This window comes from Entelurus aequoreus, linkage group LG19 (assembly GCF_033978785.1).
Source record: "Entelurus aequoreus isolate RoL-2023_Sb linkage group LG19, RoL_Eaeq_v1.1, whole genome shotgun sequence".
NCBI lineage: Eukaryota > Metazoa > Chordata > Actinopteri > Syngnathiformes > Syngnathidae > Entelurus > Entelurus aequoreus.
Window position 1 is genome coordinate 12,785,831 of NC_084749.1, and position 24,649 is coordinate 12,810,479.

Genomic DNA, 24,649 nt, shown 5'->3' on the forward strand with positions numbered 1-24,649 from the left:
GTGTTTTACTTGTTTTAATTTAAGGGTTTTGGTCCTAAATGATCTCAGTAACATATTACAGCTTGTTGCTGAGATTTTTTAGACCTACATTGAGTAAAACATGCTTGAAACTATTTTTGTCCAAATGTCCAAAACACACCCAGCAATGGTGCACAGGAAGGCGGGGAAGAAGAGGGGAAATGGCGGCCAAAATGGTCAAAAGTCACAATTTTGTCCAAAATACCTCCCCAGTCCCACCGCCGGCCACACAAGTCCCGGGATGCAAAAAATGTCCAAAACTCACCCAGCAAAGTCCCACGGGAAGTGGGGGAGAAAAGTGAGAAAAGTTGTCAAAAGTCCCCAAAAATGTTCAAAATGCCTACCCAAGGTTCGAGTCCCACAAGTCCCGCCCCCGGCCGGGATGCCCAAACTTTCCATAAGACACCCAGCCGAGTCCCACGGGGAGGGGGGATAAAAGTTGGAAAAGTCAGCAAAAGTCCCAAAAATGTTCAAAATACCTACCCAGGTTCGAGTCCCACATGGAGAGAATCCGGGTGGGATTTTTGAACATTTTACCGACTTTTCTCACTTTTCTTCCTGCCTTCCCGTGGGACTTTGCTGGGCGCGTTTGACATTTTGGGCATCCCGGCCGGCGGCGGGACTTGTGGGACTGGAACCTGAGTAGGTATTTAGAAAATTTTGGGGACTTTTGCTGACTTTTCCAACTTTTATCCCCCTCCCATGGGACTCGGCTGGGTGTGTTATGGACATTTTGGGCATCCCGGGACTTGAGCGGCCATACATAAGATAAGTGTTTTACTTGTTTTAAGGGTTTTGGTCCTAAATGATCTCAGTAAGATATTACAGCTTGTTGCTGAGATTTGATGACCTATATTGAGTAAAACATGCTTGAAACTATTTTTGTCCAAATGTCCAAAACACACCCAGCAATGGTGCACAGGAAGGCGGGGAAGATGAGGGGAAAAGGCGGCCAAAATGGTCAAAAGTCCCAATTTTGTCCAAAATACCTCCCCGGGTTCCAGGCCCACGAGTCCCGCCGCCGGCCACACAAGTCCCGGGATGCAAAAAATGTCCAAAACGCACCCAGCACAGTCCCACGAGAAGTGGGGGAGAAAAGTCATCAAAAGTCCCCAAAAATGTTCAAAATGCCTACCCAAGGTTCGAGTCCCACAAGTCCCGCCCCCGGCCGGGATGCCCAAACTTTCCATAAGACACCCAGCCGAGTCCCATGGAGAGGGGGGATAAAAGTTGGAAAAGTCGGCAAAAGTCCCACAAATGTTCAAAATACCTACCCAGGTTCGAGTCCCACATGGAGAGAATCCGGGTGGGATTTTTGAACATTTTACCGACTTTTCTCACTTTTCTTCCTGCCTTCCCGTGGGACTTTGCTGGGCGCGTTTGACATTGCTGGCAGCGGGACTTGTGGGACTGGAACCTGGGTAGGTATTTCGAAAATTTTGGGGACTTTTGCGGACTTTTCTAACTTTTATCCACCCTCCCCGTGGGACTCGACTGGGTGTGTTATGGACATTTTGGGCATCCCGGGACTTGAGCGGCCATACATAAGAAACAAGTAAAACAAGTGTTTTACTTGTTTTAAGGGTTTTGGTCCTAAATGATCTCAGTAACATATTACAGCTTGTGGCTGAGATTTTTTAGACCTATATTGAGTAAAACATGCTTGAAACTATTTTTGTCCAAATGTCCAAAACACACCCAGCAATGGTGCACAGGAAGGCGGGGAAGAAGAGGGGAAAAGGCGGCCAAAATGGTCAAAAGTCACAATTTTGTCCAAAATACCTCCCCGGGTTCCAGGCCCACGAGTCCCACCGCCGGCCACACAAGTCCCGGGATGCAAAAAATGTCCAAAACGCACCCAGCAAAGTCCCACGGGAAGTGGGGGAGAAAAGTGAGAAAAGTCGTCAAAAGTCCCCAAAAATGTTCAAAATGCCTACCCAAGGTTCGAGTCCCACAAGTCCCGCCCCCGGCCGGGATGCCCAAAGTTTCCATAAGACACCCAGCCGAGTCCCACGGGGAGGGGGGATAAAAGTTGGAAAAGTCGGCAAAAGTCCCAAAAATTTTCAAAATACCTACCCAAGGTCAGAGTCCCACATGGAGAGAACCCGGGTGTGATTTTTGAACATTTTACCGACTTTTCGCACTTTTCTTCCTGCCTTCCCGTGGGACTTTGCTGGGCGCGTTTTGGACATTTTGGGCATCCCGGCCGGCGGGACTGGAACCTGGGTAGGTATTTTGAACATTTTTGGGACTTTTGCCAACTTTTCCAACATTTATCCCCCCTCACTCTGGGACTCAGCTGGGTGTGTTATGGACATTTTGGGCATCCCGGGACTTGAGCGGCCATACATAAGATTTTATGTTAGAGTGTTTTACTTGTTTTAAGGGTTTTGGTCCTAAATGATCTCAGTAAGATATTACAGCTTGTTGCTGAGATTTTTTAGACCTATATTGAGTAAAACATGCTTGAAACTATTTTTGTCCAAATGTCCAAAACACACCCAGCAATGGTGCACAGGAAGGCGGGGAAGATGAGGGGAAAAGGTGGCCAAAATGGTCAAAAGCCCCAATTTTGTCCAAAATACCTCCCCAGTCCCACGAGTCCCGCCGCCGGCCGCACAAGTCCCAGGATGCAAAAAATGTCCAAAACTCACCCAGCAAAGTCCCACGGGAAGTGGGGGAGAAAAGTGAGAAAAGTCGTCAAAAGTCCCCAAAAATGTTCAAAATACCTACCCAAGGTTCGAGTCCCACAAGTCCCGCCCCCGGCCGGGATGCCCAAAGTTTCCATAAGACACCAAGCCGAGTCCCACAGGGAGGGGGGATAAAAGTTGGGGGGAGGGGATAAAAGTTGGAAAAGTCAGCAAAAGTCCCAAAAATGTTCAAAATACCTACCCAGGTTCGAGTCCCACATGGAGAGAACCCGGGTGTGATTTTTGAACATTTTACCGACTTTTCTCACTTTTCTCCCCGCCTTCCCGTGGGACTTTGCTGGGCGCGTTTTGGACATTTTGGGCATCCCGGCCGGCGGCGGGACTTGTGGGACTGGAACCTGGGTAGGTATTTTGAACATTTTTGGGACTTTTGCTGACTTTTCCCACTTTTATCCCCCCTCCCCGTGGGACTCGGCTGAGTGTGTTATGGACATTTTGGGCTTCCCGGGACTTGAGCGGCCATACATAAGATAAGTGTTTTACTTGTTTTAAGGGTTTTGGTCCTAAATGATCTCAGTAAGATATTACAGCTTGTTGCTGAGATTTGATGACCTATATTGAGTAAAACATGCTTGAAACTATTTTCGTCCAAATGTCCAAAACACACCCAGCAATGGTGCACAGGAAGGCGGGGAAGAAGAGGGGAAAAGGTGGCCAAAATGGTCAAAAGTCACAATTTTGTCCAAAATACCTCCCCAGTCCCACCGCCGGCCACACAAGTCCCGGGATGCAAAAAATGTCCAAAACGCACCCAGCAAAGTCCCACGGGAAGTGGGGGAGAAAAGTGAGAAAAGTTGTCAAAAGTCCCCAAAAATGTTCAAAATACCTACCCAAGGTTCGAGTCCCACAAGTCCCGCCCCTGGCCGGGATGCCCAAACTTTCCATAAGACACCCAGCCGAGTCCCACAGGGAGGGGGGATAAAAGTTGGAAAAGTCGGCAAAAGTCCCAAAAATGTTCAAAATACCTACCCAAGGTCAGAGTCCCACATGGAGAGAACCCGGGTGTGATTTTTGAACATTTTACCGACTTTTCTCACTTTTCTTCCCGCCATCCCGTGGGACTTTGCTGGGCGCGTTTGACATTGCTGGCGGCGGGACTTGTGGGACTGGAACCTGAGTAGGTATTTCGAAAATTTTGGGGACTTTTGCCGACTTTTCTAACTTTTATCCCCCCTCCCAGTGGGACTCGACTGGGTGTCTTATGGACATTTTGGGCATCCCGGGACTTGAGCGGCCATACATAAGAAACAAGTAAAACAAGTGTTTTACTTGTTTTAATTTAAGGGTTTTGGTCCTAAATGATCTCAGTAACATATTACAGCTTGTTGCTGAGATTTTTTAGACCTACATTGAGTAAAACATGCTTGAAACTATTTTTGTCCAAATGTCCAAAACACACCCAGCAATGGTGCACAGGAAGGCGGGGAAGAAGAGGGGAAATGGCGGCCAAAATGGTCAAAAGTCACAATTTTGTCCAAAATACCTCCCCAGTCCCACCGCCGGCCACACAAGTCCCGGGATGCAAAAAATGTCCAAAACTCACCCAGCAAAGTCCCACGGGAAGTGGGGGAGAAAAGTGAGAAAAGTTGTCAAAAGTCCCCAAAAATGTTCAAAATGCCTACCCAAGGTTCGAGTCCCACAAGTCCCGCCCCCGGCCGGGATGCCCAAACTTTCCATAAGACACCCAGCCGAGTCCCACGGGGAGGGGGGATAAAAGTTGGAAAAGTCAGCAAAAGTCCCAAAAATGTTCAAAATACCTACCCAGGTTCGAGTCCCACATGGAGAGAATCCGGGTGGGATTTTTGAACATTTTACCGACTTTTCTCACTTTTCTTCCTGCCTTCCCGTGGGACTTTGCTGGGCGCGTTTGACATTTTGGGCATCCCGGCCGGCGGCGGGACTTGTGGGACTGGAACCTGAGTAGGTATTTAGAAAATTTTGGGGACTTTTGCTGACTTTTCCAACTTTTATCCCCCTCCCATGGGACTCGGCTGGGTGTGTTATGGACATTTTGGGCATCCCGGGACTTGAGCGGCCATACATAAGATAAGTGTTTTACTTGTTTTAAGGGTTTTGGTCCTAAATGATCTCAGTAAGATATTACAGCTTGTTGCTGAGATTTGATGACCTATATTGAGTAAAACATGCTTGAAACTATTTTTGTCCAAATGTCCAAAACACACCCAGCAATGGTGCACAGGAAGGCGGGGAAGATGAGGGGAAAAGGCGGCCAAAATGGTCAAAAGTCCCAATTTTGTCCAAAATACCTCCCCGGGTTCCAGGCCCACGAGTCCCGCCGCCGGCCACACAAGTCCCGGGATGCAAAAAATGTCCAAAACGCACCCAGCAAAGTCCCACGAGAAGTGGGGGAGAAAAGTCATCAAAAGTCCCCAAAAATGTTCAAAATGCCTACCCAAGGTTCGAGTCCCACAAGTCCCGCCCCCGGCCGGGATGCCCAAACTTTCCATAAGACACCCAGCCGAGTCCCATGGAGAGGGGGGATAAAAGTTGGAAAAGTCGGCAAAAGTCCCACAAATGTTCAAAATACCTACCCAGGTTCGAGTCCCACATGGAGAGAATCCGGGTGGGATTTTTGAACATTTTACCGACTTTTCTCACTTTTCTTCCTGCCTTCCCGTGGGACTTTGCTGGGCGCGTTTGACATTGCTGGCAGCGGGACTTGTGGGACTGGAACCTGGGTAGGTATTTCGAAAATTTTGGGGACTTTTGCGGACTTTTCTAACTTTTATCCACCCTCCCCGTGGGACTCGACTGGGTGTGTTATGGACATTTTGGGCATCCCGGGACTTGAGCGGCCATACATAAGAAACAAGTAAAACAAGTGTTTTACTTGTTTTAAGGGTTTTGGTCCTAAATGATCTCAGTAACATATTACAGCTTGTGGCTGAGATTTTTTAGACCTATATTGAGTAAAACATGCTTGAAACTATTTTTGTCCAAATGTCCAAAACACACCCAGCAATGGTGCACAGGAAGGCGGGGAAGAAGAGGGGAAAAGGCGGCCAAAATGGTCAAAAGTCACAATTTTGTCCAAAATACCTCCCCGGGTTCCAGGCCCACGAGTCCCGCCGCCGGCCGCACAAGTCCCGGGATGCAAAAAATGTCCAAAACGCACCCAGCAAAGTCCCACGGGAAGTGGGGGAGAAAAGTGAGAAAAGTCGTCAAAAGTCCCCAAAAATGTTCAAAATGCCTACCCAAGGTTCGAGTCCCACAAGTCCCGCCCCCGGCCGGGATGCCCAAAGTTTCCATAAGACACCCAGCCGAGTCCCACGGGGAGGGGGGATAAAAGTTGGAAAAGTCGGCAAAAGTCCCAAAAATTTTCAAAATACCTACCCAAGGTCAGAGTCCCACATGGAGAGAACCCGGGTGTGATTTTTGAACATTTTACCGACTTTTCGCACTTTTCTTCCTGCCTTCCCGTGGGACTTTGCTGGGCGCGTTTTGGACATTTTGGGCATCCCGGCCGGCGGGACTGGAACCTGGGTAGGTATTTTGAACATTTTTGGGACTTTTGCCAACTTTTCCAACATTTATCCCCCCTCACTCTGGGACTCAGCTGGGTGTGTTATGGACATTTTGGGCATCCCGGGACTTGAGCGGCCATACATAAGATTTTATGTTAGAGTGTTTTACTTGTTTTAAGGGTTTTGGTCCTAAATGATCTCAGTAAGATATTACAGCTTGTTGCTGAGATTTTTTAGACCTATATTGAGTAAAACATGCTTGAAACTATTTTTGTCCAAATGTCCAAAACACACCCAGCAATGGTGCACAGGAAGGCGGGGAAGATGAGGGGAAAAGGTGGCCAAAATGGTCAAAAGCCCCAATTTTGTCCAAAATACCTCCCCAGTCCCACGAGTCCCGCCGCCGGCCGCACAAGTCCCAGGATGCAAAAAATGTCCAAAACTCACCCAGCAAAGTCCCACGGGAAGTGGGGGAGAAAAGTGAGAAAAGTCGTCAAAAGTCCCCAAAAATGTTCAAAATACCTACCCAAGGTTCGAGTCCCACAAGTCCCGCCCCCGCCGGGATGCCCAAAGTTTCCATAAGACACCAAGCCGAGTCCCACAGGGAGGGGGGATAAAAGTTGGGGGGAGGGGATAAAAGTTGGAAAAGTCAGCAAAAGTCCCAAAAATGTTCAAAATACCTACCCAGGTTCGAGTCCCACATGGAGAGAACCCGGGTGTGATTTTTGAACATTTTACCGACTTTTCTCACTTTTCTCCCCGCCTTCCCGTGGGACTTTGCTGGGCGCGTTTTGGACATTTTGGGCATCCCGGCCGGCGGCGGGACTTGTGGGACTGGAACCTGGGTAGGTATTTTGAACATTTTTGGGACTTTTGCTGACTTTTCCCACTTTTATCCCCCCTCCCCGTGGGACTCGGCTGAGTGTGTTATGGACATTTTGGGCTTCCCGGGACTTGAGCGGCCATACATAAGATAAGTGTTTTACTTGTTTTAAGGGTTTTGGTCCTAAATGATCTCAGTAAGATATTACAGCTTGTTGCTGAGATTTGATGACCTATATTGAGTAAAACATGCTTGAAACTATTTTCGTCCAAATGTCCAAAACACACCCAGCAATGGTGCACAGGAAGGCGGGGAAGAAGAGGGGAAAAGGTGGCCAAAATGGTCAAAAGTCACAATTTTGTCCAAAATACCTCCCCAGTCCCACCGCCGGCCACACAAGTCCCGGGATGCAAAAAATGTCCAAAACGCACCCAGCAAAGTCCCACGGGAAGTGGGGGAGAAAAGTGAGAAAAGTTGTCAAAAGTCCCCAAAAATGTTCAAAATACCTACCCAAGGTTCGAGTCCCACAAGTCCCGCCCCTGGCCGGGATGCCCAAACTTTCCATAAGACACCCAGCCGAGTCCCACAGGGAGGGGGGATAAAAGTTGGAAAAGTCGGCAAAAGTCCCAAAAATGTTCAAAATACCTACCCAAGGTCAGAGTCCCACATGGAGAGAACCCGGGTGTGATTTTTGAACATTTTACCGACTTTTCTCACTTTTCTTCCCGCCATCCCGTGGGACTTTGCTGGGCGCGTTTGACATTGCTGGCGGCGGGACTTGTGGGACTGGAACCTGAGTAGGTATTTCGAAAATTTTGGGGACTTTTGCCGACTTTTCTAACTTTTATCCCCCCTCCCAGTGGGACTCGACTGGGTGTCTTATGGACATTTTGGGCATCCCGGGACTTGAGCGGCCATACATAAGAAACAAGTAAAACAAGTGTTTTACTTGTTTTAATTTAAGGGTTTTGGTCCTAAATGATCTCAGTAACATATTACAGCTTGTTGCTGAGATTTTTTAGACCTACATTGAGTAAAACATGCTTGAAACTATTTTTGTCCAAATGTCCAAAACACACCCAGCAATGGTGCACAGGAAGGCGGGGAAGAAGAGGGGAAATGGCGGCCAAAATGGTCAAAAGTCACAATTTTGTCCAAAATACCTCCCCAGTCCCACCGCCGGCCACACAAGTCCCGGGATGCAAAAAATGTCCAAAACTCACCCAGCAAAGTCCCACGGGAAGTGGGGGAGAAAAGTGAGAAAAGTTGTCAAAAGTCCCCAAAAATGTTCAAAATGCCTACCCAAGGTTCGAGTCCCACAAGTCCCGCCCCCGGCCGGGATGCCCAAACTTTCCATAAGACACCCAGCCGAGTCCCACGGGGAGGGGGGATAAAAGTTGGAAAAGTCAGCAAAAGTCCCAAAAATGTTCAAAATACCTACCCAGGTTCGAGTCCCACATGGAGAGAATCCGGGTGGGATTTTTGAACATTTTACCGACTTTTCTCACTTTTCTTCCTGCCTTCCCGTGGGACTTTGCTGGGCGCGTTTGACATTTTGGGCATCCCGGCCGGCGGCGGGACTTGTGGGACTGGAACCTGAGTAGGTATTTAGAAAATTTTGGGGACTTTTGCTGACTTTTCCAACTTTTATCCCCCTCCCATGGGACTCGGCTGGGTGTGTTATGGACATTTTGGGCATCCCGGGACTTGAGCGGCCATACATAAGATAAGTGTTTTACTTGTTTTAAGGGTTTTGGTCCTAAATGATCTCAGTAAGATATTACAGCTTGTTGCTGAGATTTGATGACCTATATTGAGTAAAACATGCTTGAAACTATTTTTGTCCAAATGTCCAAAACACACCCAGCAATGGTGCACAGGAAGGCGGGGAAGATGAGGGGAAAAGGCGGCCAAAATGGTCAAAAGTCCCAATTTTGTCCAAAATACCTCCCCGGGTTCCAGGCCCACGAGTCCCGCCGCCGGCCACACAAGTCCCGGGATGCAAAAAATGTCCAAAACGCACCCAGCAAAGTCCCACGAGAAGTGGGGGAGAAAAGTCATCAAAAGTCCCCAAAAATGTTCAAAATGCCTACCCAAGGTTCGAGTCCCACAAGTCCCGCCCCCGGCCGGGATGCCCAAACTTTCCATAAGACACCCAGCCGAGTCCCATGGAGAGGGGGGATAAAAGTTGGAAAAGTCGGCAAAAGTCCCACAAATGTTCAAAATACCTACCCAGGTTCGAGTCCCACATGGAGAGAATCCGGGTGGGATTTTTGAACATTTTACCGACTTTTCTCACTTTTCTTCCTGCCTTCCCGTGGGACTTTGCTGGGCGCGTTTGACATTGCTGGCAGCGGGACTTGTGGGACTGGAACCTGGGTAGGTATTTCGAAAATTTTGGGACTTTTGCTGACTTTTCCCACTTTTATCCCCCCTCCCCGTGGGACTCGGCTGAGTGTGTTATGGACATTTTGGGCTTCCCGGGACTTGAGCGGCCATACATAAGATAAGTGTTTTACTTGTTTTAAGGGTTTTGGTCCTAAATGATCTCAGTAAGATATTACAGCTTGTTGCTGAGATTTGATGACCTATATTGAGTAAAACATGCTTGAAACTATTTTCGTCCAAATGTCCAAAACACACCCAGCAATGGTGCACAGGAAGGCGGGGAAGAAGAGGGGAAAAGGTGGCCAAAATGGTCAAAAGTCACAATTTTGTCCAAAATACCTCCCCAGTCCCACCGCCGGCCACACAAGTCCCGGGATGCAAAAAATGTCCAAAACGCACCCAGCAAAGTCCCACGGGAAGTGGGGGAGAAAAGTGAGAAAAGTTGTCAAAAGTCCCCAAAAATGTTCAAAATACCTACCCAAGGTTCGAGTCCCACAAGTCCCGCCCCTGGCCGGGATGCCCAAACTTTCCATAAGACACCCAGCCGAGTCCCACAGGGAGGGGGGATAAAAGTTGGAAAAGTCGGCAAAAGTCCCAAAAATGTTCAAAATACCTACCCAAGGTCAGAGTCCCACATGGAGAGAACCCGGGTGTGATTTTTGAACATTTTACCGACTTTTCTCACTTTTCTTCCCGCCATCCCGTGGGACTTTGCTGGGCGCGTTTGACATTGCTGGCGGCGGGACTTGTGGGACTGGAACCTGAGTAGGTATTTCGAAAATTTTGGGGACTTTTGCCGACTTTTCTAACTTTTATCCCCCCTCCCAGTGGGACTCGACTGGGTGTCTTATGGACATTTTGGGCATCCCGGGACTTGAGCGGCCATACATAAGAAACAAGTAAAACAAGTGTTTTACTTGTTTTAAGGGTTTTGGTCCTAAATGATCTCAGTAACATATTACAGCTTGTTGCTGAGATTTTTTAGACCTATATTGAGTAAAACATGCTTGAAACAATTTTTGTCCAAATGTCCAAAACACACCCAGCAATGGTGCACAGGAAGGCGGGGAAGATGAGGGGAAAAGGCGGCCAAAATGGTCAAAAGTCACAATTTTGTCCAAAATACCTCCCCAGTCCCACCGCCGGCCACACAAGTCCCGGGATGCAAAACATGTCCAAAACTCACCCAGCAAAGTCCCACGGGAAGTGGGGGAGAAAAGTGACAAAAGTCGTCAAAAGTTCCCAAAAATGTTCAAAATACCTACCCAAGGTTCGAGTCCCACAAGTCCCGCCCCCGGCCGGGATGCCCAAAATTTCCATAAGGCACCCAACCGAGTCCCACGGGAAGGGGGGGTTAAAGTTGGAAAAGTCGGCAAAAGTCCCAAAAATGTTCAAAATACCTACCCAAGGTTCGAGTCCCACATGGAGAGAATCCGGGTGTGATTTTTGAACATTTTACCGACTTTTCTCACTTTTCTTCCTGCCTTCCCGTGGGACTTTGCTGGGCGCGTTTGACATTTTGGGCATCCCGGCCGGCGGCGGGACTTGTGGGACTGGAACCTGAGTAGGTATTTAGAAAATTTTGGGGACTTTTGCTGACTTTTCCAACTTTTATCCCCCTCCCATGGGACTCGACTGGGTGTGTTATGGACATTTTGGGCTTCCCGGGACTTGAGCGGCCATACATAAGATAAGTGTTTTACTTGTTTTAAGGGTTTTGGTCCTAAATGATCTCAGTAAGATATTACAGCTTGTTGCTGAGATTTGATGACCTATATTGAGTAAAACATGCTTGAAACTAGAATATCAAGTGTTGCAAAGCTGTGTCATCAACACTCACAAGTATAAAACTACTTTTTTAAAGTAATAATTTCTTATTTTAAGCATGAAAAAAAAAATCATGACATTGACACAATTGTGTCTCATAATTAAAACAGATGACAGCCAAATGGACTTTTGCTGTTTTATTTTCAATGAAACAATAGAAAATGCGTACTCATATAGTAGTACAGTTGTTATTAGTGAGAATATACTTATTTTAAGGTATTTTTGGGTTCATTGAAGTTAGCTAATTTTACTTGTTATGGAAAGTCTCGACAAGCCCAATGTTCTTGTTCTATTGACAGAAAATTTTGCTTAGTTCAAATAAAATACCCCTCATTTTTGTATTTTTTTTTCTTGTTTTTGAACACTGACTTTTTGCAGTGTGGCAGCGGGGGCGCACCACCGGCGTGTCTAATGGGAAGAACTGGCGGCAGCAAGAGCGACAAACAGGACACAGGAAGAGGTCGGCCAAACCAAAGCCCCCCCGGATCAACACCAAGACCGAAGGCAATTATCAGCAAGGTAATGAGGCGACGGACGGGAGCGGGGTCAAAGACGGCGTCAATTGGGGGTCGGCTGGCGTGGATGACCTGGCAGTACGTGTCCAGTCCAATAAATAATGACGACCTGGTAATTGCAGTGGAAGATTTGGACTTGGATTTCAGACTGAAAATTAGGGGTGTCAAAAAAATTAATTTGATTTTCAGATTAATTTGGATAATTTTTTGTAACGATTCTTAATCGATTAAAAAAAAATCTAAAATGTATTATTATTATTTTTTTACTCTGCCCTGTCCAGCCACTCAGGCAAATCATACTATTGATGTAGATGATCATACGTGATCTACTTTAGAAAATAGAAGTGTTGGAAGTAGGGATGTCCTATAATATCGGTCTGCCGATATTATCGGCCGATAAATGCTTTAAAATGTAATATCGGAAATTATCAGTATCGGTTTCAAAAAGTAAAATTAATGACTTTTTAAAACGCCGCTGTCAGCTAGCGATTAAAATGCTGGTTGTTAGCTAACAATTAGCGCACTAGTTGTCGCCTACTAATTAACATGCTAATTGTCAGCTACCAATTAGTCCACCAGTTGTCAGCTCGCGATTGTCAGCTAGCATTTAGCGCACCAGTTGTCAGCTAGTAATTAACATACTAGTTGTCAGCTAGCAATGAGTCCACCAGTTGTCAGCTAGCGATTAACATGCTGGTAGTTAGCTAGCAATTAGCGCACTAGTTGTCACATACTAATTAACATGCAAATTTTTAGCTAGCAATTAGTCCACCAGTTGTCAGATAGTTATTAACGTACTAGTTCTCAGCTAGCAATTAGTCGACCAGTAGTAAGCTAGAAATTCAAATGCTGGTTGTTAGCTAGCAATTAGCGCACTAGTTGTCGCCTACTAATTAACATGCTAATTGTCAGCTACCAATTAGTCCACCAGTTGTCAGCTAGCGATTGTCAGCTAGCATTTAGCGCACCAGTTGTCAGCTAGTAATTAACATACTAGTTGTCAGCTAGCAATGAGTCCACCAGTTGTCAGCTAGCGATTAACATGCTGGTAGTTAGCTAGCAATTAGCGCACTAGTTGTCACATACTAATTAACATGCTAATTTTTAGCTAGCAATTAGTCCACCAGTTGTCAGATAGTTATTAACGTACTAGTTCTCAGCTAGCAATTAGTCGACCAGTAGTAAGCTAGAAATTCAAAAGCTGGTTGTTAGCTAGCAATTAGCACACTAGTTGTCGCCTACTAATTAACATGCTAATTGTCAGCTACCAATTAGTCCACCAGTTGTGAGATAGTTATTAACGTACTAGTTCTCAGCTAGCAATTAGTCCACCAGTTGTCAGCTAGCAATTAAAATGCTGGTTGTTAGCTAGCAATTAGCGCACTAGTTGTCGCCTACTAATTAACATGCTAATTTTCAGCTAGCAATCAGTCCACCAGTTGTCAGATAGTTATTAACGTACTAGTTCTCAGCTAGCAATTAATCGACCAGTAGTAAGCTAGCAATTAAAATGCTGGTTGTTAGCTAGCAATTAGCGCACTAGTTGTCGCCTACTAATTAACATGCTAATTGTCAGCTACCAATTAGTCCACCAGTTGTCAGATAGTTAACATACTAGTTCTCAGCTAGCAATTAGTCCACCAGTTGTCAGCTAGCAATTAAAAAGCTGGTTGTTAGCTAGAAATTAGCGCACCAGTTGTCGCCTACTAATTAACATGTTAATTTTCAGCTAGCAATCAGTCCACCAGTTGTCAGATAGTTATTAACGTACTAGTTCTTAATTAGCAATAAGTCCACCAGTTGTCAGCTAGCAATTAAAATGCTGGTTGTTAGCTAGAAATTAGCGCACTAGTTGTCGCCTACTAATTAACATGCTAATTTTCAGCTAGCAATCAGTCCACCAGTTGTCAGATAGTTATTAACGTACTAGTTCTTAATTAGCAACAAGTCCACCAGTTGTCCGCTAGCAATTAAAATGCTATACTGCCCACTAAAAAAAGTGTGCAGAAGTTTTGTAAAATAGAAAATAAAAATGAACCAGGGTGTACGAGGCGGTGTGTGAATGACAGCAAGGAGTGGATCCCGCCGCCATGACACAGTTTATCGATCAGAGTGTCAATGCTCGGGGGGGGGAGGTTAATCTGCCCGATCCCAGCCCCGTGCCTCACCCCATCTTCGGCCCGCCCTGCCCGCCGCCTCCCTTATCAGGATTAGACAAGTGCACCGAAGGCGAGAGTATTCCCAGGACACTCGCTGACCTTCAGTAATCCCGGCAACCTGCTACTCTGCTTATAATTAACATCAGAAACCAAGAAGAAGGAGAAAAAAACGCCCTCCGGCTTGCACTCGCCATTCCTTTCAGCGGCGCCGCTAATAGGTACACTGTTCAAAAACAAGAAAAAAAAATACAAAAATGCGGGGTATTTTACTTGAATTAAGCAAAATTATCTGCCAATAGAACAAGAAATTTTGGCTTGTCAAGACTTTCCAAAACAAGAGATAACATCAATGAACCCCAAAATACCTTAAAATAAGTATATTCTCACTAATAACAAGTGCACTTTTCTTGGTAGAAAAAAAAAAAAAGAGACCTTTTTTCTCAATATGTTGAAAAATATTCTTAAATTAAGTAAATGCTAGTGCCATTATCTTGACATAATGATATGCACTCTGCATTACATTTCTTGAAACCAGCAAACTTACACTAAAAACTAATTTATTGTTCTTAATGGAAAGGCAACAAGGCAACATCTTGTTACTCTCGGGGTCTCCTAGCCGCTCAGGCAAATTATATTGTCTAAAAATTAAAATTAAATCTATAACTTCTTACCCACGGGAAAAATGTTAAAACTATGGAATATGACAGAGTCAGATGATTGCCGATTTTGTTGTCAGGAGTCTGAATCCACCCTGCATTTGTTTTGGTATTGTCATTTTGTGTCTTCGTTTTTGGTGGAAGTTGAAAAAGTGTCTAAGGATTGGTTTGTTTATGAAGCTTGATGTGGTTTCTGTTATTTTAGGAGAGTTGATTGATTAAATCAAGTCATGATTTAGTCAATTTAATTATAGTACTCAGTAAAAGGTTTATTTTTAAGGCCAAAAACAGATATTTACTTAGTGTTACTCTCTTTAAAACATTTATTCAGTATTTTTTAACTTTAGAAAGTTATATGGTTGAAAACGATAATGATGCCAAAAAACATAAAAAAAGATGGGAAGTCCTCAAATGCTTATTTTGAAAATGTAATTTTGTTTATAGATTATATGCAATCTGTTGTTGTGTTCCCTAATATGAGTGTACATAAATGAAGGTGTGTGTGTTGCTGAGACCGACCTGGACATAATCTGGACTGGACCTGGTTTTAAGAACCCTTTAAACAATCTAATTTCAATGACAACCTGGTCTGGTGAAGATAAGGTCCTTTAAAATTAAAAATAAAATAAAATAAGATAAATAAATAAACATTTTCTTGAATAAAAAAAGAAAGTAAAACAATCTAAAAACAATTACATAAAAAGTAGTAATTAATGAAAATGTTAGTGGACCAGCAGCACGCACAATCATGTACAGTATGCTTCATGGACTGTATCCCTTGCAGACTGTATTGATATATATTGATATATAATGTAGGAACCAGAAATTTAATAACAGAAAGAAACAACCCTTTTGTGTGAATGAGTGTAAATGGGGGAGTTTTTTTGGGTTGGTGCACTAATTAAAGTGTATCTTGTGTTTTTTATGTTGATTTAATAAAAAAATAAAATCATATTGTCTAAAAATACATTTTCCCATCGATAACATGACATCGCGCCAAATGCGTACTCTTTCAGTCAATTAGTGTGCGAAGAGTATATACCGTATTTCCTTGAATTGCCGCCGGGAATATAGTATTCGCCTGCCTAGAATTACAGCCGGGTCAAACTCGTTTCGCAAAATAATTAGCGCATGCTTGGCACTTCCGCAGGGTCAAACTCGTTTCGCAAAATATTTGGCATATGCCTAGAATTTCCGCCGGGTCAAACTTCGCACGTCACGAGTGACACTTCCCCTGTCATCATTTTCAAAATGGAGGAAGATGATTTCAGTCATTTGAAATCGCTTAAAGGGAAGAAAAATATCAATATTGTGTTATTATATACCGGTAATTGCAATTCTTATTATTAATATTATTAGTTTGTAGTGGTGGAGAGCTGACTTTTTGCTGTTGGAGTTGCGTCTTTCAAAGCGCTTTATTTTGAAAAACCGGTATGCCTCGTTTCACCGCCGGGTCAAACTCGTCACGTCACGAGTGACACTTCACCTTTCAAGGCATCATTTTCCAAAATGGAGGCTAATTTCAATCATTTAAAATCGCATAAAGGGAAGAAGATACAGAGCTATTCAGTAGGATTTAAGGTCCAAGCTATTGAATATGCTAAAAAGAACAGTAAGCAGCTACCGTATGTTTTATTAATATACCGTAGCTGCGTGTGTCAAATATGAGTCATTAAATGACTCCTGCCTCCTGGTGGTAGAGGGCGCTAGTGATCCTTCTTGCGACTACCGGTACTGCAGAAGACCGGTGCTGCAGAAGAAGACAAGCAGCAACAAGGAAGCGATCACTTGCTTGCACTTTTAACATGGAGGATTACATATCTAAAATAAAACAGGTTTCTAAACTGGACTTTCAATCGAAGCAGGAAGTAATAATTAAAGGAATATCTCCATCGAGACAGAGAGACTTTTAAAACTGAAGAAAGATAAACGATGCTTTTGATCAGAAGCAGCTGCGCATGGACTCATTTAAAAGTAAAGGTAAGACCATAATAACGTTGTTTTTTTTAAAATGTGCTTTTCATGACAAGGTAAGCGCCGGAGTGAGAAGAGGTTTTAAAAATAATTAGCGCATGCTTGCCTATCCCGCATGCATTTGGTAAGCGCAGGAGTGAGAAGAGGTTTTAAATTAATTAGCGCCCCGGCGGCTATTCAAGAAAATACGATATATATATATATAAATATATATACAGCCCGGCCCCCAGCCAAATTTTTTTTTTATTGTTATTTTGAAGAATTTATCTGAATGTGCATGAACTATTTCTGTTCAAAATAGTTTGAAATGTCACATGTTAAATGTTTAAATATTAACAGTCAGTTTACTGTACTGTGCCAACTGTACTACTATATGATAGGGATGTGCGTATCGATCCTGTGGTATGGATATATCAATACTCACACGCTACTCATTTGGCATCACTTTTCTGAAAAAAGTATCGATATAAACCAAAAAACGGCGTGTGGGGGGTGCAAGCATCACTTTCAGATGTTTTTGATGACTTACTTAACTTACTATGTGCTGGGACACCCCTGTACCTGGCAGAGTATAGAGCTGGCCCAGTCACGTGACAGGAGACAGCGAATGAGCGTGGTCAACGTGCAACACACACACAGCCAGCCGACAGCGACGCAGCCAGGCATATCCAGTGTTGTCCAATTGTTGACTTAAAACAGGCATTGTTTTTTTTTTTTTTAGTAATGTTTACTGAATATTTTTGTTTAAATGATTATCCTAAATTTAAATAATTTCCACACAGGGGAATTTACTGTTAGTTGAAAATTGCTTGAGTATTTAAAACAAGATAAGAAAGAGATACAATTTGGAGATTCTTCATCTTTGCATTACAGTTGTATTTTTTTCCAAGAAAATCTTGAATATATGATTGACTGTGATTTTGGTTTTAATCTGTAACATGATTTCTTACATTTCAAAAACATTAGCCTATTTCATATTTCATTAATTGCTAATTATATCACAAACTTTAAAAAATAACTGCAGCTTCTTGCAATTTGGATTTGACTGTTAATTGGAAAGCCCTAATATTTAATTATTATTATATATAATATATAGTTATTATTATATATAATATTTAATTTATTTTTCATATTTATGTTATTTATTTAAATTTTACTTTTATTATATATTGACCATAATAAATGTGGTATAAATGGTCTGTATTTGTCTTGTGATTTGTCTTAAATAATAACAATAGTAATAATATTTTTGACTGACAAAAAATTGCCAATAAGAAATTATTGGTATCGGTATCGGTATCGATGAAAATGCAAGAAAAAGTATCGTATCGTATCGAATCCTAAAAGTGTGGTATCGCCCATCCCTACTATATGAGTACCTATTTTCTATTGTTTACATTGAAAATAAAACAGCAAAGTCCATTTGGCTGTCATCTGTTTTATTATGAGACACAATTGTGTCAAAGTCATGATTTTTTTTGTTCATTCTTGAAATAAGAAATGATTACTTTGACAAAGTAGTTTTATACTTGTGAGTGTTGATGACACAGCTTTGCAACAGTTGATATTCTAGTTTCAAGCATGTTTTACTCAATATAGGTCATCAAATCTCAGCAACAAGCTGTAATATCTTACTGAGATCATTTAGGACCAAAACACTTAAAACAAGTAAAACACTCTAACATAAAATCTGCTTAGTGAGAAGAATTATCTTATCTGACAGAAAATAAGCAATATTATTTCATCTTACTTAGATGTCAGTTTTTGCAGTGTAGCGAGCGAAAGCGCGGCAACTGGCTGGAGAGCAGGACGCCGTGAATGGTCAGGAGGGCCCGCTGACATTCCGGAGGCGCTGACTCGCCAGTCGTGCTCCCCCGCAGCGCAAAACGAGATTTGAGGAAAGCTGCTGAAGCAAGCAGGGGAGACGACCATCAGACTAAGCCGCGTGCGCCGTAAACACCACGCAGGCTTCCTGCACCTCCTCCAAGGTCTACTTCTTTTCCAATTGTGGTGAATTGCGTCCTTTGATCAGCCTAAACATCGTGTTTACTTCTTACGCCAGCGCGTCACCTTGTAGGAGACCGGGGTGCGGGGGAAATGCATACCATTTATGAAGAGGCTCTTGTTTTTCAACAGGGTTTCAAAGACTGCAACCCTTTGGAGTCCTGAGTGGTTTTTACTGTGCTTGTGTCGGACTTTACGCTCACCTTAAAAACGTTTTATCTAGATTCCCGGGCGCGGCCACCGCTGCTGCTCACTGCTCCCCTCATCTCCCAGGGAGTGGAACAAGGGGATGGGTCAAATGCAGAAGACACATTTCACCACACCTCGTGTGTGCGTGACTATCATTGGTACTTTAACTTTAACTTTTAACTTATCTTTTGCACAGAATAGGGACAAGCGGTAGAAAATGGATGGATGGATGGATGGATGGACTACAGCAGTGGTCCCCAACCTTTTTGTAGCTGCGGACCGGTCAGCGCTTGAAAACACATACAGTCCGTAAGCACACATTATTGTATTTCTTCATGAAAAAAAATAAAATAAAATAAAATAAAAAAAATAAAAATAAAAATTAAAGACTGTATGTATTTTTTAAATTTTTATTTATTTTTAAATTTTTTATTATTATTATTTTTTCATAAAGAAATACAATAATGTGTGCTTACGGACTGTATCCCTGCAGACTGCATTGATCTATATTGATATATAATGTATATGTTGTGTTTTTTATGTTGATTTCATTAAAAAAAATACAAAAAAAATACAAACATTTTTTTTTTTTTTTTTTGTAATTTCTTGTGCGGTACCAATCGGTCCGCAGACCGGTAACGGGCCGCGGTCCGGTGGTTGGGGACCACTGGACTACAGTTTAAAAAAAAAAAAGTCTGACGTAATGCAACGAAAAAAAACTCATGTACAAATCGAGCAAAAACAAAAATAATATAGTTAGCGTATTTTCCGGACTATAGAGCGCTCCGGTATATAAGCCGCACCCACTAAATTCTAGAAGAAAACATTTTTTTCCCATAGATAAACCGCACTTGAGAATAAGCCGCAGATACACTATGTTGCCAAAAGTATTTGGCCACCCATCCAAATGATGAGAATCAGGTGTCCTAATCACAGGTGTATAAAATCAAGCACTTAGGCATGGAGACTGTTTCTACAAACATGTGTGAAAGAATGGGCCGCTCTCAGTGATTTCCAGCGTGGAACTTGTCGTAGGATGCCCACCCGTGCAACAAATCCAGTCGTGAAATTTCCCCGCTCCTAAACATTCAAAAAGTCAACTGTCGGCTTTATTATAAGAAAATGGAAGAGTTTGGGAACAACAGCAACTCAGCCACCAAGTGGTAGGCCACGTAAAGTGACAGGGAGGGGTCAGCGGATGCAACATGACTGTGCACAAGTGCACAAAGCAAGGTCCATAAAGACATGGATGACAAGAGTCTGGCGTGGATGAACTTGACTGGCCTGCACAGAGTCCTGACCTGAACACCAGATAGAACACCTTTGGGATGAATTAGAACGGAGGCCTTCTCGACCAACATGTGTGTAACCTCACTAATGCGCTTTTGGAAGAATAGTGGAAAAGTCCTATAAACATTCCGCAACCTTGTGGACAGCCTTCCCAGAAGAGTTGAAGCTGTAATAGCTGCAAAAGGTACATCATATGGAACCTTATGGCTTAGGAATGGGATGGCACTTCAAGTTCATATGTGAGTCAAGGCAGGTGGCCAAATACTTTTGGCAATATAGTGTATATACGTTGTGAAAGGAGTTATTTGCACAGAAAGATTTTCTAAATGTTTATTTACTTACCTTAATTGTTTCCAAACGGTGCCTTTTACAGGGCAGTAAAACGGCGGATCGAACAAAACAGAAGTCACCGTCACGGAGCAATCAGCTAAACAGACTCTATAAATCCATGGTGACGTTTAGGCAAATTTACGAAACCGAAACCAGCAAAGGGTGGCTATTTTGAAGAAACTAGAATATAAAACGATTTCAGTTATTTCACCTTTTTTTGTTAAGTACATAACTCCACATGTGTTAATTCTTAGTTTTGATGCCTTCAGTGACAATCTACAATGTAAATAGTCATGAAAATAAAGAAAACATTGAATGAGAAGGTGTGGCCAAACTTCATAAAACCTCAATGGAGGTGTTTGGATGTTTTTTAGGGGTTTTATGCAGAATATAGCAGCTTTCGTAGGCTCCATTGAAAGCAGAATTTTGATCGCATTTGTTTGATATTAAGAATGCATTAAAAAAAAAATACACCCATCGTCATGTCTTTCATAATGATTGTGAACAATAGGCAAAATTATTGTAAGATTACTTACATCCATTTGATTTCTAGTTTTTATTTTTCATACATTTGCAAAAATCTCTATAAAAAACGTTTCCACATTGTCATGATGGGGTATTGTGGGTGGAATTTTGAGGACAAAAATCCATTTATTCAATTATGGAATAAGGCTGAGGTATAACAAAATGTGGAAAAGTGAAGTGCTATACATTGTCCAGAACAACAGGTATTCCTGTTAGAATAATTATGTATAAATGATCGCACAACTCTTATGCTTAAAGGCCGTTGCTATAGTTATTATCAATTGTGCTGAAGTTGTACTTTTCTATCTGTGCAAAGGCACACAACTTGCAATCCAAGATTGCGAGTCGTCTCGTATCAGTGTTTGTGTCCAGACCCAAGGGCGAACATCGAGTGCCTTGACGCAGACAAAGCAGAGACAGTGTGATATCACAAGTGTCAGCACATTTCCATTTCATGAATAATCATATATTGTGTCTAACTGGGGCTGCTGAAATTACGCCCCCCCCCCCCCCCCCCCCCTCCTTCAGAAGCAGCCTCAGCGATGTAACCAGGGACCTCCCAAATAAATAGAGGAGCACGTGGGCTGTGCCTTGGAGCGTAGGTTGGAACAGAAACTAAGTGTGCAGCCCAATACGTCTCTCCGCATTGAGCCAAATTGAACTCTGTCTCTGCATGATTCCTTGCTTCTTGTCTGTTTAGTAGATGTCCTCAGTGTTTGAACCTGACACTTCCGAGTCACATACACTTGTAAAACTTTTAGTTTCCATGGAAATTTTTGTTTTTTTACTGGCTAATATGCAACAAAGAGCATACAAATGCTTCAACACAGTTGCAAGGAGGCGGCATCTCTGACGACTCGACGGAACGGTAATGAGTGTCAATACTGTGCCTTTTTGTGTTGTATTTGTCAAGGCCCCCATGAGGAGAGTGTGTGTGTGTGTGTGTGTGTGTGCACACACTCACAGGGTCTTGGCTCATCTGTATGATCAGCTGCTTGACAGCGTGCAGCGTGGGGTGGGCCCACGGAGAGGGGTCCTGCCAGTGGCGATTGAGGTCGAAGCCCATCAGTGAACATCTGAGCAGAAACACACACAACAGCATGGGTTTCCCATCTAATTAGTCCAAACGGGTGTGCTATTTTTCAACGATTTCACACACAGAAAAGTGGCTTGTCTAAAATCGAGACACGATAAATGAGACAGTTGTAACCTGCTTTTAATAAGCACGTGTGTGTGTGTGTGTTAGCTTTAATGCTAATGAGTTGTGTTTGTCTCCGACAGAGTGTCTCAGCTGTTTAGAGTGTTATGGACTCACCCTCGTCATGAAGCAAAAAAGCGAAATGCACAAGACGCAGCCCCAGAGCCAAAGACGATCGACCAAGCATTCGAAAAAGAAAAGAGCCGCCAAACAGAACTGAAATCCCACGCCACTAACGGCTGCAAAAAAAGTCGGTGGAGAAATATAAACCGCTACTTTATACAATGCTGCGGCTATTCAATGTATTTTTCACGAGCGTCAGATGCCGCCAACAAATTGATCAGACCAAAGAAATTGACAAACGGGTCTCGGTGGACTAATTGAATTGTTCATATTAAATCAAACACACTCACACAATCATTCAGTCAGCAGTTTAGAGCGTTATGGAGTCACTCTCGTCATGAAGAAAAAAAGGAGAAAATGCACAAGACGCAGCCCCCAAGCCAAAGAAGATCGACCAAGCATTCGAAAAAGAAAAAAGCCGCCAAACAGAACTGAAATCCTACGCCACTAACGGGCGCTAAAAAGTCGGAGGAGGAAGAGGAGGAGAAATATAAACCGCTACTTTATACAATGCTGCGGCTAATCAATGGATTTTTCACGAGCGTCACATGCCGCCAACAAATTGATGAGACCAATGAAATTGACAAACGGGTCTCGGTGGACTAATTGAATTGTTCACAATAAATCAAACACTCACACAATCATTCAGTTAGCTGTTTAGAGCGTTATGGACTCACCCTCGTCATGAAGAAAAAAGGAGAAAATGCACAAGACGCAGCCCCCAAGCCAAAGACGATCGGCCAAGCATTCGAACAATAAAAGAGCCGCCACACAGAACTGAAATCTTACGCCATTAACGGCCGCAAAAAAAGTCGGAGGAGAAATATAAACCGCTACTTTATACAATGCTGCGGCTAATCAATGGATTTTTCACGAGCGGCACATGCTGCCAACAATTTGATCAGGCCAATGAAATTGACAAACGTGTCACGGTGGACTAATTGAATTGTTCACATTAAATCAAACACACTCACACAATCATTCAGTTAGCTGTTTAGAGCATTATGGACTCACCCTCGTCATGAAGAAAAAAGGAGAAAATGCACAAGACGCAGCCCCTAAGCCAAAGACGATCGGCCAAGCATTTGAAAAATAAAAGAGCTGCCACACAGAACTGAAATCTTACGCCACTAACGGGCGCTAAAAAGTCGGAGGAGGAAGAGGAGGTGAAATATAAACCGCTACTTTATACAATGCTGCGGCTAATCAATGGATTTTTCACGAGCGTCACATGCCGCCAACAAATTGATGAGACCAATGAAATTGACAAACGGGTCTCGGTGGACTAATTGAATTGTTCACAATAAATCAAACACACTCACACAATCATTCAGTTAGCTGTTTAGAGCGTTATGGGCTCACCCTCGTCATGAAGAAAAAAGGAGAAAATGCACAAGACGCAGCCCCCAAGCCAAAGACGATCGGCCAAGCATTCGAACAATAAAAGAGCCGCCACACAGAACTGAAATCTTACGCCATTAACGGCCGCAAAAAAAGTCGGAGGAGAAATATAAACCGCTACTTTATACAATGCTGCGGCTAATCAATGGATTTTTCACGAGCTTCACATGCTGCCAACTAATTGATCAGGCCAATGAAATTGACAAACGTGTCACCGTGGACTAATTGAATTGTTCACATGAAATCAAACACACTCACACAATCATTCAGTCAGCAGTTTAGAGCGTTATGGACTCACTCTCGTCATGAAGAAAAAAGGAGCAAATGCACAAGACGCAGCCCCCAAGCCAAAGACGATCGGCCAAGCATTCGAAAAATAAAAGAGAAGCCGCACAGAACTAAAATCTTATGCCACTAACGGGCGCAAAAAAAGTCGGATGAGGAACAGGAGAAGAAATATAAACCGCTACTTTATACAATGCTGTGGCTAATTCAATGGATTTTTCACGAGTGGCACATGCTGCCAACAAAATTGACACACGTGTCACGGTGGACTAATAGAATTATTCACATTAAATCAAACACACTCACACAATTATTCAGTTAGCTGTTTAGAACGTTATGGACTCACCCTCGTCATGAAGAAAAAAATGAGAAAATGCACAAGACGCAGCCCCCAAGCCAAAGAATATCGACCAAGCATTCGAAAAAGAAAAGAGCCGCCACACAGAACTGAAATCTTACGCCAGTAACGGACGCTAAAAAGTCAGATGAGGAACAGGAGAAGAAATATAAACAGCTACTTTAAACAATGCTGTGGCCAATTTAGTGGATTTTTCACAAGCTTCACATGCCGCCAACAAATGTATCAGACCAATGAAATTGACAAACGGGTCATGGTGGACTAATGGAATTGGGTGCTCAGGGAGCAGGTCTATGACAGAGAAAATCAACAACACCCAAAATGAGCAAAAACTTGAAAATCAGTACGAATACAATCCTTCTGTAAACAGGCACTACCCCGCATGGGTTG

The 24,649-nt window shown here is 43.2% G+C and overlaps 1 protein-coding gene across 1 annotated transcript in view; it reads right to left on the reverse strand.

Moving 5' to 3' along the window:
• agbl4 (AGBL carboxypeptidase 4) overlaps positions 1–24,649 on the reverse strand; it is a 923,746-nt gene that overhangs the window by 73,639 nt on the left and 825,458 nt on the right. The window contains exon 9 of the mRNA XM_062027925.1: positions 21,859–21,970. Coding sequence (XP_061883909.1) covers positions 21,859–21,970 — 112 coding nt within the window. The remainder of the gene's footprint in view (positions 1–21,858; positions 21,971–24,649) is intronic.